Source organism: Rhinolophus hipposideros, assembly GCF_964194185.1.
Source record: "Rhinolophus hipposideros genome assembly, chromosome: 11".
Classification (NCBI taxonomy): Eukaryota; Metazoa; Chordata; class Mammalia; order Chiroptera; family Rhinolophidae; genus Rhinolophus; species Rhinolophus hipposideros.
This window is the reverse complement of record NC_138057.1, coordinates 6440156-6456527: the sequence shown is the minus strand read 5'-3', so window position 1 is coordinate 6456527 and position 16372 is coordinate 6440156. Positions and strand designations below refer to the sequence as shown.

At 46.1% G+C, this 16372-nt stretch overlaps 2 protein-coding genes across 4 annotated transcripts in view; one reads left to right on the top strand and one right to left on the bottom strand.

Moving 5' to 3' along the window:
* LOC308504721 (uncharacterized protein) overlaps positions 1–8705 on the bottom strand; it is a gene marked incomplete at its 5' end in the record, with an annotated part of 79105 nt that extends 70400 nt beyond the window's left edge. Inside the window, 2 exons of the mRNA XM_081065908.1 lie at positions 7846–8497; positions 8598–8705. Of these exons, the coding sequence (XP_080922034.1) occupies positions 7846–8497; positions 8598–8705 (760 nt within the window). The remainder of the gene's footprint in view (positions 1–7845; positions 8498–8597) is intronic.
* A 40-nt stretch (positions 8706–8745) lies between these two features.
* Positions 8746–16372, top strand: part of FAM120A (family with sequence similarity 120 member A) — a 103194-nt gene continuing 95567 nt past the window's right edge. For all 3 annotated transcript variants that reach the window (XM_081066536.1, XM_081066535.1, XM_081066534.1), the window contains exon 1: positions 8746–9300. In XM_081066536.1, coding sequence (XP_080922662.1) covers positions 8827–9300 — 474 coding nt within the window. In that variant the 5' untranslated portion in view covers positions 8746–8826. The remainder of the gene's footprint in view (positions 9301–16372) is intronic.

Sequence of the window (16372 nt, the reverse complement as noted above, 5' to 3'; positions counted from 1 at the left end):
AGGCCGAGAGCCTGGAAACTGTTTTTTGGGGGCTTTGTCCCCACATTGTTGTTGCAGGTGAAAGGGTAATCAGTCCGTTACGACATCTTGACTAAAAGTGAAAGGCTGAAGCTCCAATTTAAAAATTCTTTCTCCTCACATGATCTCTTACAATATATTCTCTGATCTCCCTATTCGTATTAATCAATATCTTTCTTGGTAATATGTTATATATGCACATAGTTTTTTCTTTAGTAGACTATGAGCTTCTGGAGAGTAAGACATAAATCTGAGTCACAATATGTACTTTATGAATATGAAAAACATGAATGGTTAATAAGAATCTACTTAATTAAACTATTAAAAAATAAACTTATTTGGCATAGGATGTCTAGACTTGTAGGTCATGAAAATGTCATAATGTATATTGATAGCTGTAAGGAGTTCCATGATGTTGTTTATGAAACCCTTTGTGGTAAGATACAGATTTTCTTAGTGTTGTTAAGAAAATATGTGGTAAGTTAAATAAATGCAAAAAATACCCAAATCAGACAAATGGATCAAATTAAAACGGAACAGTTTTTGAGACATGTGGCTCAGCTGTGAGTCAGTATATAACCAATGGTTTAAGTTTTAGAAGGCATGGCTTGATAGTGTCATTAAAGAGAGGATATAGGGTCCTCTCATGTATGTCATGAACTATTTGGACATTCAGCATTTCTTTTCTCTTCCGAAAGGCACTGTCATGCAGGGTGACATGTGGGGTCTCTAGTCCCGCTCCTCATATAAGAACGCAATATATGGTGAGGCCAAAAAGGAACACCCACGGAGCCATAGATGGGGGAGTCATACCACTATAGTCTCACTGGTGGCTGGGTTGGAGACACAGGAGGCAGGAGCCACATGATACTCAACCACCATCCACTTGTCTCTGCCAACCAACCTGACTTGCTAACCACAATCCTCCTCTCTGCAATCCGCCATTCACACTCTGCCATGCCATGCCATGCCACACCACGCCACACCTTGCTACCTTAGCCACGGCAGTTATATTAGTGGCTAATGGCTAACTGGTAACAGCCGATGGCCAACTACTCACAGCTGATGACCATCTACTACCTGAGCCAGCATCTTTCTATGTGAGGCCGAAAGCCTGGAAACTGCTCTCTGGGTCTCTGTCCCCACAGGCACCCAGGTATCTTTCTCAGAAGTTGTATATAGTTTGGTGAGATAGTCAATCCAGGTACTTGCTTCCCCGTATTAAAACCACAAGAGCATATTTTTTTCACTGTCAGATTGGACACGTTACCGAAGTTTGGTCCATTCTGCTCTTTTTTCCTTGAATCTGAATCTTGAAAAGTGACTGTCGTGCGGGAGACCCTGCTTGCTGCGCCATTTGTCGCGCAGGGCGGCCTGCAAGGTCTCAGCTCCTGCTCCCCACACAAGAATGCAGAACATGGTGAGGCCAAAAAGGAACACCCAAGGAGCCATAAGTAGGGGAGTCATATCACTATATTCTCGCTGGCGGCATCCTCCTCTCTGCAATCCGCTCTTGCTAGTTCAGCCACCATCTTATTGCTAGCCCCCGTTTTTTGTTAGCATAGCCACAGCAGTTATATTAGTGGCCAGTGGCTCACTGGTTACAGCTGACGGCCAACTAGCCCCAGCTGACGGCCATCCAATCACAGTTGATGGCCATTTACTACCTGAGCCAGCACTTTTCTATGTGAGGCCGAGAGCCTAGAAACTGCTCTCTGGGGCTCTGTCCCCTCAGTGACCACAGGATAAAGAAAGATTGGAGTTCATTCATGTCATCACCAGCACTCCAGCCATGTTTTTACATCTACTTGTGTCTGTCATTCGTCATTCCCATCCATTTCTAATCCTGGTTCTCCAACTTTCATAAATTGATTTATGAGTTCCTAATATCCTTGTAATAAATGCCTTTTTGCTTATTTTAGAGAGAGTTGTTTCTGTTGCTTGTGACATAAAAGTTCAAACTGATACAATGTAATACGCTATCTTACCTGTCCAGGTGTGGGGTTTTACATGGTCTTTTCAGTTGACCTGTTTAGTTGACTACAAGTCAATATGAGCAACCTGTGAAGGAGGCCTGCTACAGTGTGAGTCACCTGTGAGGCTTGGGCTGCACACAGACCTACCCCGATCCCAGGGAGTCAGTCCTAATGTACACGGTACTGATCAGGCAACAACTTGTGTATGGTACCTCGTGTGAGAAAAGTATTCTTAAGACTACTGACAAATTGGTAGACTACTGACAGCAGTTGGTAGTATATGTCCTAGGTGGGAAGAACTCTATAAACTGTGTCATAGAAATAGTGTAGGCTGGAAAATAGAAAATGTAGGAAAGTAGCCTTATTTTTTGATTTCTATAAGTAGTTAGCCATCCATTAGAGAGCTGAAGAGATTTTTGAAGAAAAGGCAACTTATAAACTGTAAAGCATGGTACTAATGTGGTGTCAAAACACCCTCCCATGATGTGTGACTGGGCCTCACGTCTATGGGACGTCCTGAGAGTCCTGAATGAGACCACGGAACGGAGGGCCCGCACCAGTAGAAGCTCTGCTACATCGAACGGCCGCTCCTATTCAATTACAAGTTACCACCAGTGAGACTCTGTTAAAGCCAGGCCAAGGCAGAAATGGAAACATTTTGCTGACAGCACCCACATGCTTGATAGCAGGGGAACGGTAGCAATGGACTTGGCCCTGGCAGGTCAAAAGCCCCCACTGTGGTTGTTTGGGCCTGATAGCCCCGTGGGGGGCCGGTTTGACTCGTGATTTGCAAGTGATGCCAGGGGTGGTGGCCACCACAAGTGACTGTAGTATACGGAGGTCCCAATACCAGCATGATTTTGCGGGAAACTTATGTGTTCTCACTATGGCCTATTATGGGGTCCCCTGTTATGTTACATGTTGAAACTACGCAAGGGACCCCAAGCACTGCCATAAAGGTCTGGTACCACAAACCGGGAAAGGTGCCAGTGGCAGTGACCCACCTTTCCCAGGACAAAAAGCTAGCATGTATGTGGGGACAAAGCCCCAAAAAACAGTTTCCAGGCTCTTGGCCTCACATAGAAAGGTGCTGGCTCGGGTAGTAAATGGCCATCAACTGTGATCAGATGGCCAACAGCTGTGGCTAGTTGGCCGTCAGCTGTAACCCGTAAGCCATTGGCCACTAATATAAGTGCTGTGGCTATGCTAGCAAAAGAATGGGGGCTAGCAAGAAGATGGTGGCTGGCAAGCGCAGACTGCTGTTAGGCAGATTATATAGATTCTGCTTCCTGTGTCTCCAGCCCAGCCGCCAGCGAGACTATAGTGATATGACTCCCCTACCTATGGCTCCGTGGGTGTTCCTTTTTGGCCTCACCATGTCCTGCGTTCTTATGTGGGGAGAGGGATCAGAGACCCTGCCTGACACCCGCATGACAAATGGCGCAGCGATTAGGGCCCCCTGCGCAACAGTGTATTCTCCCAGATGGAAGGGATTTGCCATTGTTGGTTCCTAAGACTGCTGTTTCTTTTCGTCCGTAGGTGCCGATAGGCTAGTAAGGCACAGGGACCCTCGCGGAAGACGCTTGTTGCATAGATTGTGAGGCAAGACCCTGTAGGGGTTGAGTGTGGGGACAGAGCCCCAGAGAACAGTTTCCACGCTCTCGGCCTCACGTGAAAAGGTGCTGGCTCAGGTAGTAGATGGCCATCAGCTATGGCTAGTTGGCCATCAGCTGTAAGCCTTGAGCCATTGGCCACTAATATAACTGCTGCAGCTGTGTTGGGGAGGGGAGTCGAGGAGAGTTGGTTGGTTGGCAGAAAAGCTGACAGCAGATCGCACATCGCGTGAATCCAGCGTCCAGTGATATTATAGTGGTATGACTTCCCTACCTATGGCTCTTTGGGTGTTCCTTTTTGGCCTCAGCATATCCCATGTTCTTATGTGGGGAGTGGGAGCTGAGACCCCGCCTGACACTCCGGACAATTTTAGTGGAAATTTTTCTTAAAATATTATAGTGTTTCCTGTATAACAGATACTGTATATATGTGTTTCCAGTATAACAGATACTGGAGGTATCTGTTATAAGTGGTCTAAGAGGCAATGTCTCATGATCGTGCTGAAACCCTTTCTCCTGACTGCAATGATGTGGAGATGGATTCCCCAGCCCCCAAGCTGGGACTGCATGGGGAGGAGGCAGTGGAGAACAGGGGAGGAGGGACTGTTTCTTGACTTCCTGCTTTCCCAGGCTCAGGCTACCATTCCACTCCAGGGGCCTCTGCATTTAAGGCAGAACTTCCTCCAGGTCTTCCAGAGGCATTTGCATTCTCCTTGTTCCGCAGGCAACTCTGACCTATTCCTATAGCCTCAGTTCAGTTTCCAGAGGGTGACTGTGTGCTCCCATCTGTGTCCCAAGGCCCAGACTCTCTGGAGGAGGTCAGGCTCATGTGCCCCAGCCTCACCAGGCCTGGGTGCTTTTCATTTTCTGTTGTGAGACAACTGCTCCTTCCAGAAACATTTTTATGGCTTACACAAATGTAATAGACCACTTAATATAACCACATCTAAATGATTAAATCTTAAAATGGTTTTGTACTTATGAATGGGAATTTCTGGTTTAAAAAATAAACTTGTCATTTGCTTTATATCATATTTAAAATTAAATTTAGGGTATTAAAAAAAGGGAAAAAAAAGGAATTTTGAAAATTCCATCAGGTAGTATTTAAGAGATAACTATAAAGTTCTTCTACTCCAATAAGACAGAATATATGTCCAACTGAGTATTGTCTTCCAAAGCATCCCTGTGTTTACAGTCTGAGTCTCTAGTCAGAAAAGATGGATGTGAGGAGGATGACATGCCCAGGAAGAGCTGGGAGAGCCTCTGGGCATTCCAACAAGTGGTGGACAGGGGACACAGACAGTTCTTTGCAGAAGTCAGATAAAATGGGCACCAAAGAGCCCCAGCTGTTGTAGATAGGGAAGGGAAAGTACAATGATCAAGGAACACAGCGACGCTTCAGCTGAGATGGAAACCAATTGATTATAGAGAATGTTTGTCAGCCACACATTTGGGAGCTTCCTCTATTCTTGAAGAATCACAGAAATGTGAATTTATAGAAATTTGTTTATACTTTTCCATTGCCTTACAATTTAAAACTATAACTATAAATGTTTGAAAAAGAGACGGAATTCACACCTCTGAAGAGAACAGGACTTTTAATACACATAACTAAAGACAAAAAAAAGCACTTTCTAATTCCAGAATACCAAAACAAAACAACAAAATCCTCAGGACTGCAGAGATACCTGTGTGCTTTTCTTGGGAATTTAAGTTGATAGCCAATTAGCAAATTAGAGGCTACCTCTATGAAAACATTACAGTTTCAAATCCCAAGCCGGGATTTATTTGCTCTTTTCCAGGGTTACAGATTCCAAGCTTAGTCCCAGCCTGCTGTTCTCCCCAATATGTTAATAATTACATGAGTCGGAGCGGAGGTCTCTATCAGCTTTCTTGAAACAATGAAAACTTACTTTTTTTTGCTGGTGGATAGAAGCCTCAATTAAGTAGAGTATTAATTAAAGATATCATTCTATTATGAAGCACTTTAGTTTGGAAAGAGTCACATAAATAAGACATATTTTCCTACTTTGGGCTATAGGTAAATAGACCGAAAACAAATTGGTTGAAGTGTGAAAGAGCTGAAAATAAGTATTTCTGTTCTTGATTTTCCACACATTGGTAATTTCTGCACACCATGGGCCGGCTTTCTTTGTCTATTAATAAACACTGTTTTTCTGAGATTTCTTTTTGTGATTTTTGTGAAGGCCCATGTCCCTTTTAGCATTTTTATTTATTTTTCAGATATTTTTTCTTGCTTGCATGGCAATCTCTTGGTAAAATTAAGTTTTGTCATATGCTCTAAGTGAATTATCTAAAGATAAAATGGATGGAACCCAACCATTAATTGTCAGATGTTGAGAATCCAAGAAGATAGTATAATTTTTAATTAAATTTTAAATACAGATGTTTATTTTTACTTTGATATTTTAAAAATTTAACTTCAACCAACACCTAAATTTGATGCAGATTATTTAAGGATGCAGATTATATAAAGCATTTCTCAGCCAAACATTTTGCTAGTCATTAATAATATTGCTCAAAAAATAAAAGAATTAGTTTTTTAAAAGGTAAACAGACAATTAAATAGGGAAAGTAAGCACAAATTAATTTTATGTTTTATACTTACAAAAATGAATTTTAAAGTTTCAAAAAGTAAAATAACTGGTCCAGGTCCTCAAGCCTATACAATTATAGTATTGGAAAATAATAATTACAAAAGCCAATATTTACTGAGCATTTGTTGTATAGTAAGCTCACAAATTATCTCATTTAATCTGGGAATTAAGTACTATCACTATCCTCATTGTACAGATGACAAAAACCAAGGTTTAAAAAGATTAAGTAATTTCCCCACAGGCACAGACGTAGGATGAGACAGAATTGGTAGTCTGACACCAGGACCTGAGTACTCTACACTGTCTGAAGGTAAAAATAAATTTATTTCCAGAATCCCAGATACTGGCACTAAAGCATTTAAAACATTAAAACCAAACACACTTAAAATAAATAAGAAACAGTACATAGTGAAGATAAATACATGAAGTGAATGCCATAAATTAAAATACAATCAATGATTAAAACTACTACACTTAATCTTGTGAAACTTCAGTGGGTTACAGAAGGAAGTTCGAATATTTCTGGGGTGTCAATATTTAATATGGCTTTAAATGGCTAATTGTATTTCTACAAAACGCATAATCGTGGCTTCACAAATTTTGTGCATGGGTAAGTGGCTTAACTTGCCATAGCTTGTTGAATAGCTGAAAAATTTAACATAAATACCATCAGCATTTTACTTATGTGTAGATCACACTGGCCTGTATTTGAGGTGACGTTATAAGAAACTGAAAAACTCAACTTGCCTTTTCACGGACAAAGAGGATGGGGGCTTCTTGTACAGCCTACACCAGCGCAGGTTCCATCTGCTCTGCACCTGCTGTCTGAACCTGCTCCTCTATACAAGTTTCCTCAGAAAAAGAAAATGGGAGGGCTGGAGGTACAGTAAAAATGCCACTTCCAAACACTTAAAAGAGTTCGGAGTTTCTAAATGCTTCATTCTGCAAGACACTAATCTGTTTATAAACATTTTATTGAAGCACAATATGTTTACAGTATTAAATTCACTTGAAAAGCAGTTACTGCAGTATCTGGGACAGAAGTCACGAAAGGACTATGATATGACTAGAGCAACAAGCATTTAAGTCTCTTTCCTTCGGAGGCACTGAACTGCCCCAAGAAAGGGAGACAGGGAAAACGGGCTTTCATGGTGGGAATGAAACAGAAAGGGGGCATTTCACGTGCTGTAACAGAGCTGTTTTTAAAGTCTCTTCGGTGATTATTGCTGCTGTCACGCAGTAAGGTTACTTGTACGCTCAGACATGATAATCTGTCATTGCATGGTCTGGACCAGGAAATCTGTCACCAGTGTGAAAACAACCATAAAAGGAAGCCTCAGGCTCCTTCAGGCAGTAAAACCACTTGGAATGGTTTCAGAGTCAGAACTACCAGTAGGCAAACCTGCCCCCTAACAGGGACCGCCAGTGCCCCCTTTCCCACACATAGGTCCCCATTTCCCCAGGAGAGACATAAACCCAGCGTATTGGGGTAAAACTGACACCATTTCAACCTCCCCCAAATTAGGCTCCCGCTCCTTGTGAGCAACTGGACGTCTGGAGAGTATGTCCTAAGTTAACGAAAGATACCATCTCAATTGAGGTTGAGGAAGGTGACCGTACCTAGACCGGGGGCAGAGCACAGCGACAGGATTCCTTTCTCCACCTGGGACAGTGGCGTCTGCTCGCTCCTCCCTCCCAAGGGCACCTCGACTTCCAAGCTCCCGACCAGGCTGCTCACCTTGCCCTGCGCAGCCACCCCAGCCAGGGCACTAGTCCGGCCTGGGGGGAGCAGCCTCCTCGGGGTGACCGGATCCGGGGACAGGATGAGGCCTTCTCCGGGTGACAGGACCTCGGGGACAAGAAAGGCTTCCTCAGGACGATCAGCTCCCGGAGACGGGTCTCTCTTCGGGGTGACCGGATCTGGGGACGGGACGCGGCTTCCTCCGGGTGACTGGATCCGGGGACAGTACGAGCCTACTTGGGAGAACCAGACCCCAGGGACAGGATGGGCCTTTTGAGGTGACCGGACCCGAGGACGGTAAAGGGCTTCCTTGGGGTGGCCGGCTTCCCGGTGAGGATGGGGACACGGCCGCTTGACTGGCTCCGGGGCACGGGGACGGTGACGCCGCCGCCGCCCCAAGGCCTCCGGGCGCCCTGCACCCCGTCCCGGGCAAGGCGGGGCGACCCCTCCCGTCCGGGCCGTTCTCCGCGGGTCGGCAGCGGGCGGCAGCCCAGGGTCTCGGGGCGGGCCCCGCAGGCCGCGGCCCCGCCTCTTCCGCCGGCCGCGCACGTCAGCTCGCGCCGCCCCGCCCCGCCCCGCGCCGCCCCGCCCCGCCCCGCGCCGCCCCGCCCCGCCCCGCCCCGCCGCCCGCCAGCGCGAGGCCGCCTCTGCCTGGCCTGGGCCTGGAGCGGCGCACGGCGCAGGTCCCTCCCCGCCATGGCCCTGGGAGGCGGCAGCACATGGCGGCCGCAGCGGCCATGAGCGCGCCCGCGGCCCGCCCCGGCCCCCCCTAAAGCCCGCCGCCGCCCGGCCGCGCCACGGCCCCGCCGCCCCCGGCCCCGCCGCCCCGCCGCCCCGCGCCCGCCGCCGCCGCCGCCGCCATGGGCGTGCAGGGCTTCCAAGACTACATCGAGAAGCACTGCCCGAGCGCCGTGGTTCCGGTGGAGCTGCAGAAGCTGGCCCGGGGCAGCCTGGTGGGCGGCGGGCGGCAGCGGCCCCCGCACACGCCGCTGCGCCTGCTGGTGGACGCCGACAACTGCCTGCACCGCCTGTACGGCGGCTTCTACACCGACTGGGTGAGCGGCGGCCAGTGGAACCACATGCTCGGCTATTTGGCCGCGCTGGCCAAGGCCTGCTTCGGCGGCAACATCGAGCTCTTCGTCTTCTTCAACGGCGCCCTCGAGAAGGCGCGGCTGCACGAGTGGGTCAAGCGGCAGGGCAACGAGCGCCAGACGGCGCAGCAGATCGTCAGCCATGTCCAGAACAAGGGCACCCCGCCGCCCAAGGTCTGGTTCCTGCCGCCCGTCTGCATGGCGCACTGCATCCGCCTGGCGCTCATTCGCTTCCACGTCAAGGTGCGGCCGCCGGCGGGCGCGCGGCGGGGCCGGGGTCGGGGAGTCGAGGGTCGGGGTCGCGGCGTGGGTGGGGGCCGCAGGGCCGTGGTCGGGACTGGGAATGGGGGGACCAGGGTCTGGGCCCGGCCGTGGTGCGACTGCGGTCGGGGAGGCCGGGGGCGGGGCGGGCCGGGGTTTGGGGGGCGGGAGGGAGGGTCGGGGCGAGGTCCGGTGGTCGCAGGTCCGGCTCGGGGGAGGCAAGGGTCAGCATGCGCCGGGCGGGGGTCGGCCGGGTTGTGGGGACCCCGGGTTAGGGTGGCTGGGGCCTTTGGGGCCTGGGGCCGGGGTGGGCCGGGGGTGCTTGGACGCGGGGTCAGAGTGGCCGGGGTCTGGGCCGCAGGCGCCGCGCTCTCCCGTCCGCCCGGCCGCAAGATGGACGCGCGGCCTGGAGCCTGGCGGGCAGCTGCAAGTGTCCGGGAGCCCCGCCGCCCAGGCTGTTCGAGACCCTCAGAAACGGCGGGTAGGTGCAGATCGGGCTCGCAGGGTGCAGCAGACGGCCCCCTACCAGAGACCCCCGAGTGCTCCCCACTTTTTGAGGTGGGCCGGTGACTAACCTGGGCTTCGATGAGGTGCCCATGCCCGTGTTCGAAAAGCAAAGCTTGGACTGCAACAGGTTTTTCGTGGGGGCTGGTGGGCTCGATGGCGACGGGAAGGGGTCCCCTGTGGGTGGGGGTGGGTGGAGGCTGGCTGCTGCTGTCGCCGCGTCTCAGCCGGGCAGTGACCTGGATAAGGCCGGCGGAATTGGCCCCCCTCGCGAACGCGGGGCTGTGTCCAGATTCCCTGTAAGGTGACAGTCTTAGAGACATTGCCTGATTTTTGCGTTAGAATTCAAAGAGTCGTAGCATTTGACACGATGGAATTTTGTCAGTTCTGTGACTTAGATTCTGTGTGAACAAGTCTTAAAGTTCTTGGGACCTGTGTATCTGCTGTGAAAGGAGGAGTTCCCGGTGAGGGAGAAGAGCATGTGAATCGGTTTCCAGGATTTACTCCTCTCAGCGCAGTGGGGACTCCGCTACTTTGGGCCATGCACCCAAGTAATCAGAGCTTCCGCTGTGGCTGCTCCGCTGTCCCTTTGGCAGAGGACGCCTCGCTGAACCTGGGCCATGGGGAGCTTCAGGACCAGCAGTGAGGGCAGAGATAACATGCAAATCACTGACCCTTGACTTGGGTTTTTATTGCTTCCTTTTCACTGTATTTCTTTAAAATTTTTGGAGACCTGTGCTGGTTTTCTGGCTCTTGCCCTCTTTCTTCCAGTTTGTCCTTCCTTTGCTTTTGCTTGAAGCCCAAAGTTTGTGAAATTGAAACTTCCTGACTGCCCCTACTGCCTGCACTGAGATGGTGGTGGTTAAGCCTAAAGTGATAGCGGAAGTCCCACCCCGATCCTGTTGCAATTGGTGACAGGTTTCTAAGTCTGTGGGTCGGGGCTGCTGAAAGAGCAGCGATTGGTCTGTGAGCATGGCACAGACACAGCATGTCCCCTGGGGAAGTTCGGGTGAGAGCCAGGGGCTGCTGCTGGCATTTTCTGCCCTGGAACCTGGGCTCTCTGAGAGGCAACGCAGTGCCATTCCCAGAGGTGATCCACCTCCAGAAAATGTTATGAGTGTGAACAGTTCTATCTCGTTCGGAGATGGAAACTGCTACTAGAAAGACAGGATGAGCTTTCTAGTGAAGTGACTTTCAAAGGAACACTGTCAATATTAGGATTAGAATCTGTGTGTACAGTCACTATCTTTTGAAAGAACTGCTGAATTCTTTTTCTTTTTAAGGAGGTGAAATTTTTTTTAATAGCACACTGTATTTATCTTTGCACCCCTGTGAATGTCTCACTTACCTACTAGGCGCTCAGAATTTTGACCAATGTGTGAATAAGTGTTTGGAGACTAGATTTAAGATCATTGCTTCCACTGAGGTTTCTAGACACGAAATAATTTTGTCTGTTATTTTGCTTTAGATAAACTCCTGATACAGAATCATAGTATAGTGGTAATTGCAGATTAATGTAATAATGATTCTATTACCTGATGGTCACTTCCCTGGCAACTTCACCTTTTTGGAAAATGCCTAAGAAATTTAGCTACCAGAAGTTTCTCAGCAAAGGAGAAGTCAGAAGTTTTAGTACAGTGACCCAAAAAGAAACAAGATGCTTCTCTTTCCTCACCGAAGAATCAAGTTCTCTCCTTCACAGACTGCCCTCTCCTTTTTAGATGTAATTCTGATAAGTTTAGTTATCTGTTTTTAAACTCAGCTTGAGAAAAGGGTACAGAGGAAAGTCTGCCAGAGGCAGGAGCACCGTTAATAGCAAGAAGTGACACTTCACAAGGGAGGAGATAGAAGATACAAAAGCTATAAAAAGCAAACATCATTCTGGGGCTTCTTAGAAAAAGGAAAACAACCCTATGTACTTCAGTAGCCCCTGAGGGTGATACAGTGTTTATAAAGTTGATTTTGAGTCAGAAGAATTTTATGTTCAGCATTCTCTATAGGAGTAAAACAGTGTGTACTGTTTTTTAAAAATGCCTATTAAAATGGTTAAAGAAATTAAAACTGATGACATATCACTACATACCTGTTAGAATGGCTGAAATGAACAACACTGACAATATCAAGTGCCAACAAGAATGCTTTGCAGCGGGAATCATCCGGCGTGGCTGGTGGGAATGTAAGGGCACCGCCACCCTGGAGAAGAGGTCAGTGGTTTCTTACAGAGTTGAACATGCATTTCCCATATGATCCAGCAGTCCTACTCCTAGATATTTACCTAGTGAAATTTTTATTCACACAAAAAACATACATGAATGTTCATAGTGGTTTTGTTCATAATAGCCCAAACTTGAAACAACCAAAATATCGTTTAATAGTTGAATAGTTAAACAAACTGTGGTACATCTGTACTATGCAATACTTCTTAGCAATAAAAAGGGAGGAACTATTGATACATTCAACAACTTGGATGAAATTTTAAGGTTTTATATTGAGTAAAAGAAGCCTGGCTCAAAAGGTATGATTCTAGTTATGATACTATTCTCATGAGGATAAGCTTATAGCGATGGGGGCAGATCTGTGGTTGCCAGAGAGGAAGGGCAAGGGAGTGTGAATACAAAAGGGCAGGGCAGCAGGAGGGAATTTTTTGGGGTGATGGAACTGTTCTGTATCCTGATGGTGATGAAGGTAGCATATTTTAAAATCATAGAACTATACAGTAAATAAAAGTAAATAAAAGCTATAAAGTAAATTTCATTTTACTGTACGATAATCAGTACTTTTTTTCTTTGAAGAAAAAGTTAAATAAAAACTGACAGAAATACCTCACTATGTAATGTTGGGCATATGAGGCCTTTCTTTTATACAAAGTGGCCTTGAGGTTTCTGTAAACTGGCAGAGAGGTTTAATTTCCAGTCAGCTTTGCTTAGAGAAATTTTTTTTGACTTAGAAGAGTATGTCTTTGATAGAGTAATAATTGTCACTTTTTTATACAGTAATAATTATATTTCTTTAACCATTAGAAGTTTGCCTGTGTAGTGGCGACCTTGTTCAGGTCACTAAACTGCGTGGCCTGAACTTGGCTTCTGCTGGTTACTGAGCATTTCCTTTTGTATGCCTTGAATCATCATAACCTTTGATACTTAGTGAGACACTGATGTTTATAGTGGCATTGAATCCCTGGAGCTTTCCTAAAAATGTTCATGTCACAAGACTTGTGGTGTCAGTGAGCACGTTTATGATGAAGTTCTTCAGATCTTATCCTGAATCCGTGTTCTGGCTGGCGTATTTACTTAGATCTTACACAAGGCAGTGCTCGTGTTTTAAGTCAGTAGAAGAATGTGATATTCAGCTGTGGCCTGAGATTTTGAGATGATGATCTCTTTCCTTGCACGTAACGGGGGAGGGGGACTAACCTGTAAGGTGCCAGGCCCTTGTTAGGTCCTTTCTCTTGCAGGGCTGTCTGTCTCATTTAGCCATCCATATCTTATCCCATTTAATATGGGAAAAAGAGGCTTGCTGATTAAGTGACACCTGGGGACAAGTAACCAGTAACCTCTTCAAAAGGGAAGTGCCTGGCTGAAGTCAAAGTTCAGTTTCATTGTGTAAGAATGCTTTGGGGTGTGCCTACATGCAGTTCACTTTCAGGTCAAATCTGATAGCAAAACGCCTCTATTGCTTTTTCCAGTTAGAATGGGAGTGACACAGTTTCTATCCTGGAGACAAACTTGAAATTGAAAACTAGCAATATACTTTATTCTATTTTTTTTCCCATTACAAGTCACGCTCTTGTAGAAGTATGTGTAGACTTAGGTGAAAGTACATTGACCAGGGAATAACTCAAACCAGTCATCCACTTAAAATACTTGTTTTAAAATATTTATTTTCTTCCAGTGTACCAGTTTCATGACCAGCTTATTTCTCTTAGCCTAATGTCTTCAAGGTTTATCCATGTTGTATCATTGTGTCAGAATTCCCCTCCTTTTTAAGGCTTAATATTACTTAATTGATGGATGGACCACATTTGGTTTATCCATCCATTCCTCCATGGATGCTTGGATTGCTTCCCCTTTGGGCTATTGTGAATAGTGAATAATGCTGCTATGAACATGGGTGTACAAAAATCTGTTCAAATGCCTGCGTTCAGTTCTTTTGGGTGTATACCCAGAAATGGAATTGCTGGATCATCGTAATTCTATATTTAATTTCCCAAGGAATCACCATACCATTTTCCACAGCAGCTGTCTACATTATACATTGTTATTACAATGTAATTTTAATTTTTAAGATTAATGTGATCACACAATGCATTATTCAGCAACTTGCTTTTTTACGTGTGTAAAAATATTTCCACGTCTGTACTTACAGTTCTAATTCATTTTAATGCCTGCCTAGTGTTTCATTATTTATCCAACCTCTACAAATGGTACGTACACAAACTTGGTAGGTCCAAGATTGTGTACATTTTAAAAGTCTTACAGGACTGTAGAGCTGACATTGCCAGATCTTCAGATTTTTTAAGAAAGCCAGAAATCAGGATTTTTATTTGAAATTATCTTATTTAAAAAATACTGTTTAGGCCAAGCAAAACAGACTCCAGGCTAGATTTAGCTCTTGAACCACCAATTTGTGATTTCAGCACTGATGCCTAAATCTCCGTAGCACCTTTTTTTTAAGTTTAAAGTTAGACGTAACAAAGCCCACTTTTTCTCTTCCCATCTGCCTTATTGAATTCTTCTGATTATCAAAGTGTTTCCATTTCCTGGGGTTACTGAAACAGGACTTGCCATAAATGCCACACTTCTCTGGACCTTCTCCATTATACACTCTTCCTTCTAATAATCTGTCTACATATTCATTCAACATCTGACAATTTCCAGGGCACACTTTTACTGTCTTCAAAGACTTGAGCAGCTGATTTTACCTACTGAGAGATCATTTCCTTGACCTATTCAACACACAAACTGACCATTCTCATCCCTAATCGGGCCTCACCTTCCTCAACCTGACTGACTAGTGTATTTTCACGTTAGTTACCCCAGAGTTTGGACCTTATAATCAGTAGAAAAAGTGACACCATCTTTAAGACTTAAAACTCCATGTCTCCTCTGCAGCCTGACCCTGCTGATCATTCTTCTTTTCCAGCCCACTATCCTTTCTCCCACTATGTTCTGATCTCACTGTTGTCCTTACTGGTTTGAGCATTGTGGTCACCTGCATCAGTATACCTTCCCATCTGGGGTGGCAGCTCGAGGCATCCTTGGCATTTCGTTACTCTGTCCTGCCACTCCCCAGTGTGTCATGTCAATTCTAGCCCAACAGTCTCCCACATACCCTCGTCCTCATTTCCAGTGCCTCCAACCTATGAATTCAAAAGGTGTAACAAAAGGTGTAACAAGTGCTTTGCAAACCCATCGGTGGGTTGTGAAACCAGATTATTGGGTGTTTACTAGCATTTAGAAAAAATGGTAAAGAATAAAATGGAACAAAAAAGTAGAATGTAAGACATATACTAAGGGTAAATACCATTTCATTAACCCATGGTTTACTGTGGGGAGTAGTCAGAATTGCCTCTGGGTCTGACCTGGCCCCCACACCCAGTGTCTCATCAGTAGACCTCATCTCAGATGGGTCAGTCTCCTGTCAACACTTGAACAAAACCATTAATCTAAACTCCTTATTCAGTTACACCCCCCTGCAACCCGAACCCCTTCCACCTTCCTTTATGTTTCACAGTCCCTCTGCTGTACTTTTTAAATGCTCCTAACCACACTGCTCATTTTCCCCAAGAAATGTCCAACTTCCCAACTTCTGCTTTCGTTGCTCCCTCTTGTCTACCCCTTTTGCTTGTCAGAAATTTTACTCATACTTCATCTCAATGCCAGCTTTCTTGGTGGAGTCTCTTCTGATGTTCCCAAAGGTGGATCAGGGACACACATGCAGTGTCATCTATTTGCAGTGGTGGTTCCTGCAGTCTGCTTTCTTACAGCTACCTGTACACCTATCTCCCCCACTAACTATAAGCTGCTTGAGGCCAGGGACTAATATACTCCTCTTGTGTTTCCTGTATGTTTAATGTAGGCACTCAGCTTTTAAATGAAATGTTTCTCTGTTTAAATAGCCAGACAAATGATTTTCTTTCAACACCTGAATCAATGGCCATTATGTCAGATTTAGTTTTTTTATCTTAAATTTCTTATACTCTCTTTTCTGAATGGTTCCCAGCGATGATTCATTCTCCCTTTAGCAAACACTGAAGGCCTGTTATTGGCCAGGCATGAGGAGAGACTGTAACAGGAAAGAACCCACACCTTCAAGGAGCTTAGTCTAGTGGGGGTGGGGACTCGTTTATGTTATTTCCCCATGTCAGTGTTGGAACATTATTTGATGCCATGGGACCACCTATTTAATCATTGAAGACCAGTGAATGGTCCTCACTGGGGAGTGGTTTTGGAAATGTCTAGAGACATTTTTAGTGTTCAGAACTGGGGACATGCTGTGACCACAGGCAGAGAGGCCCAGGATGCTGGTGAACGTCCTGCAATGCACAGGA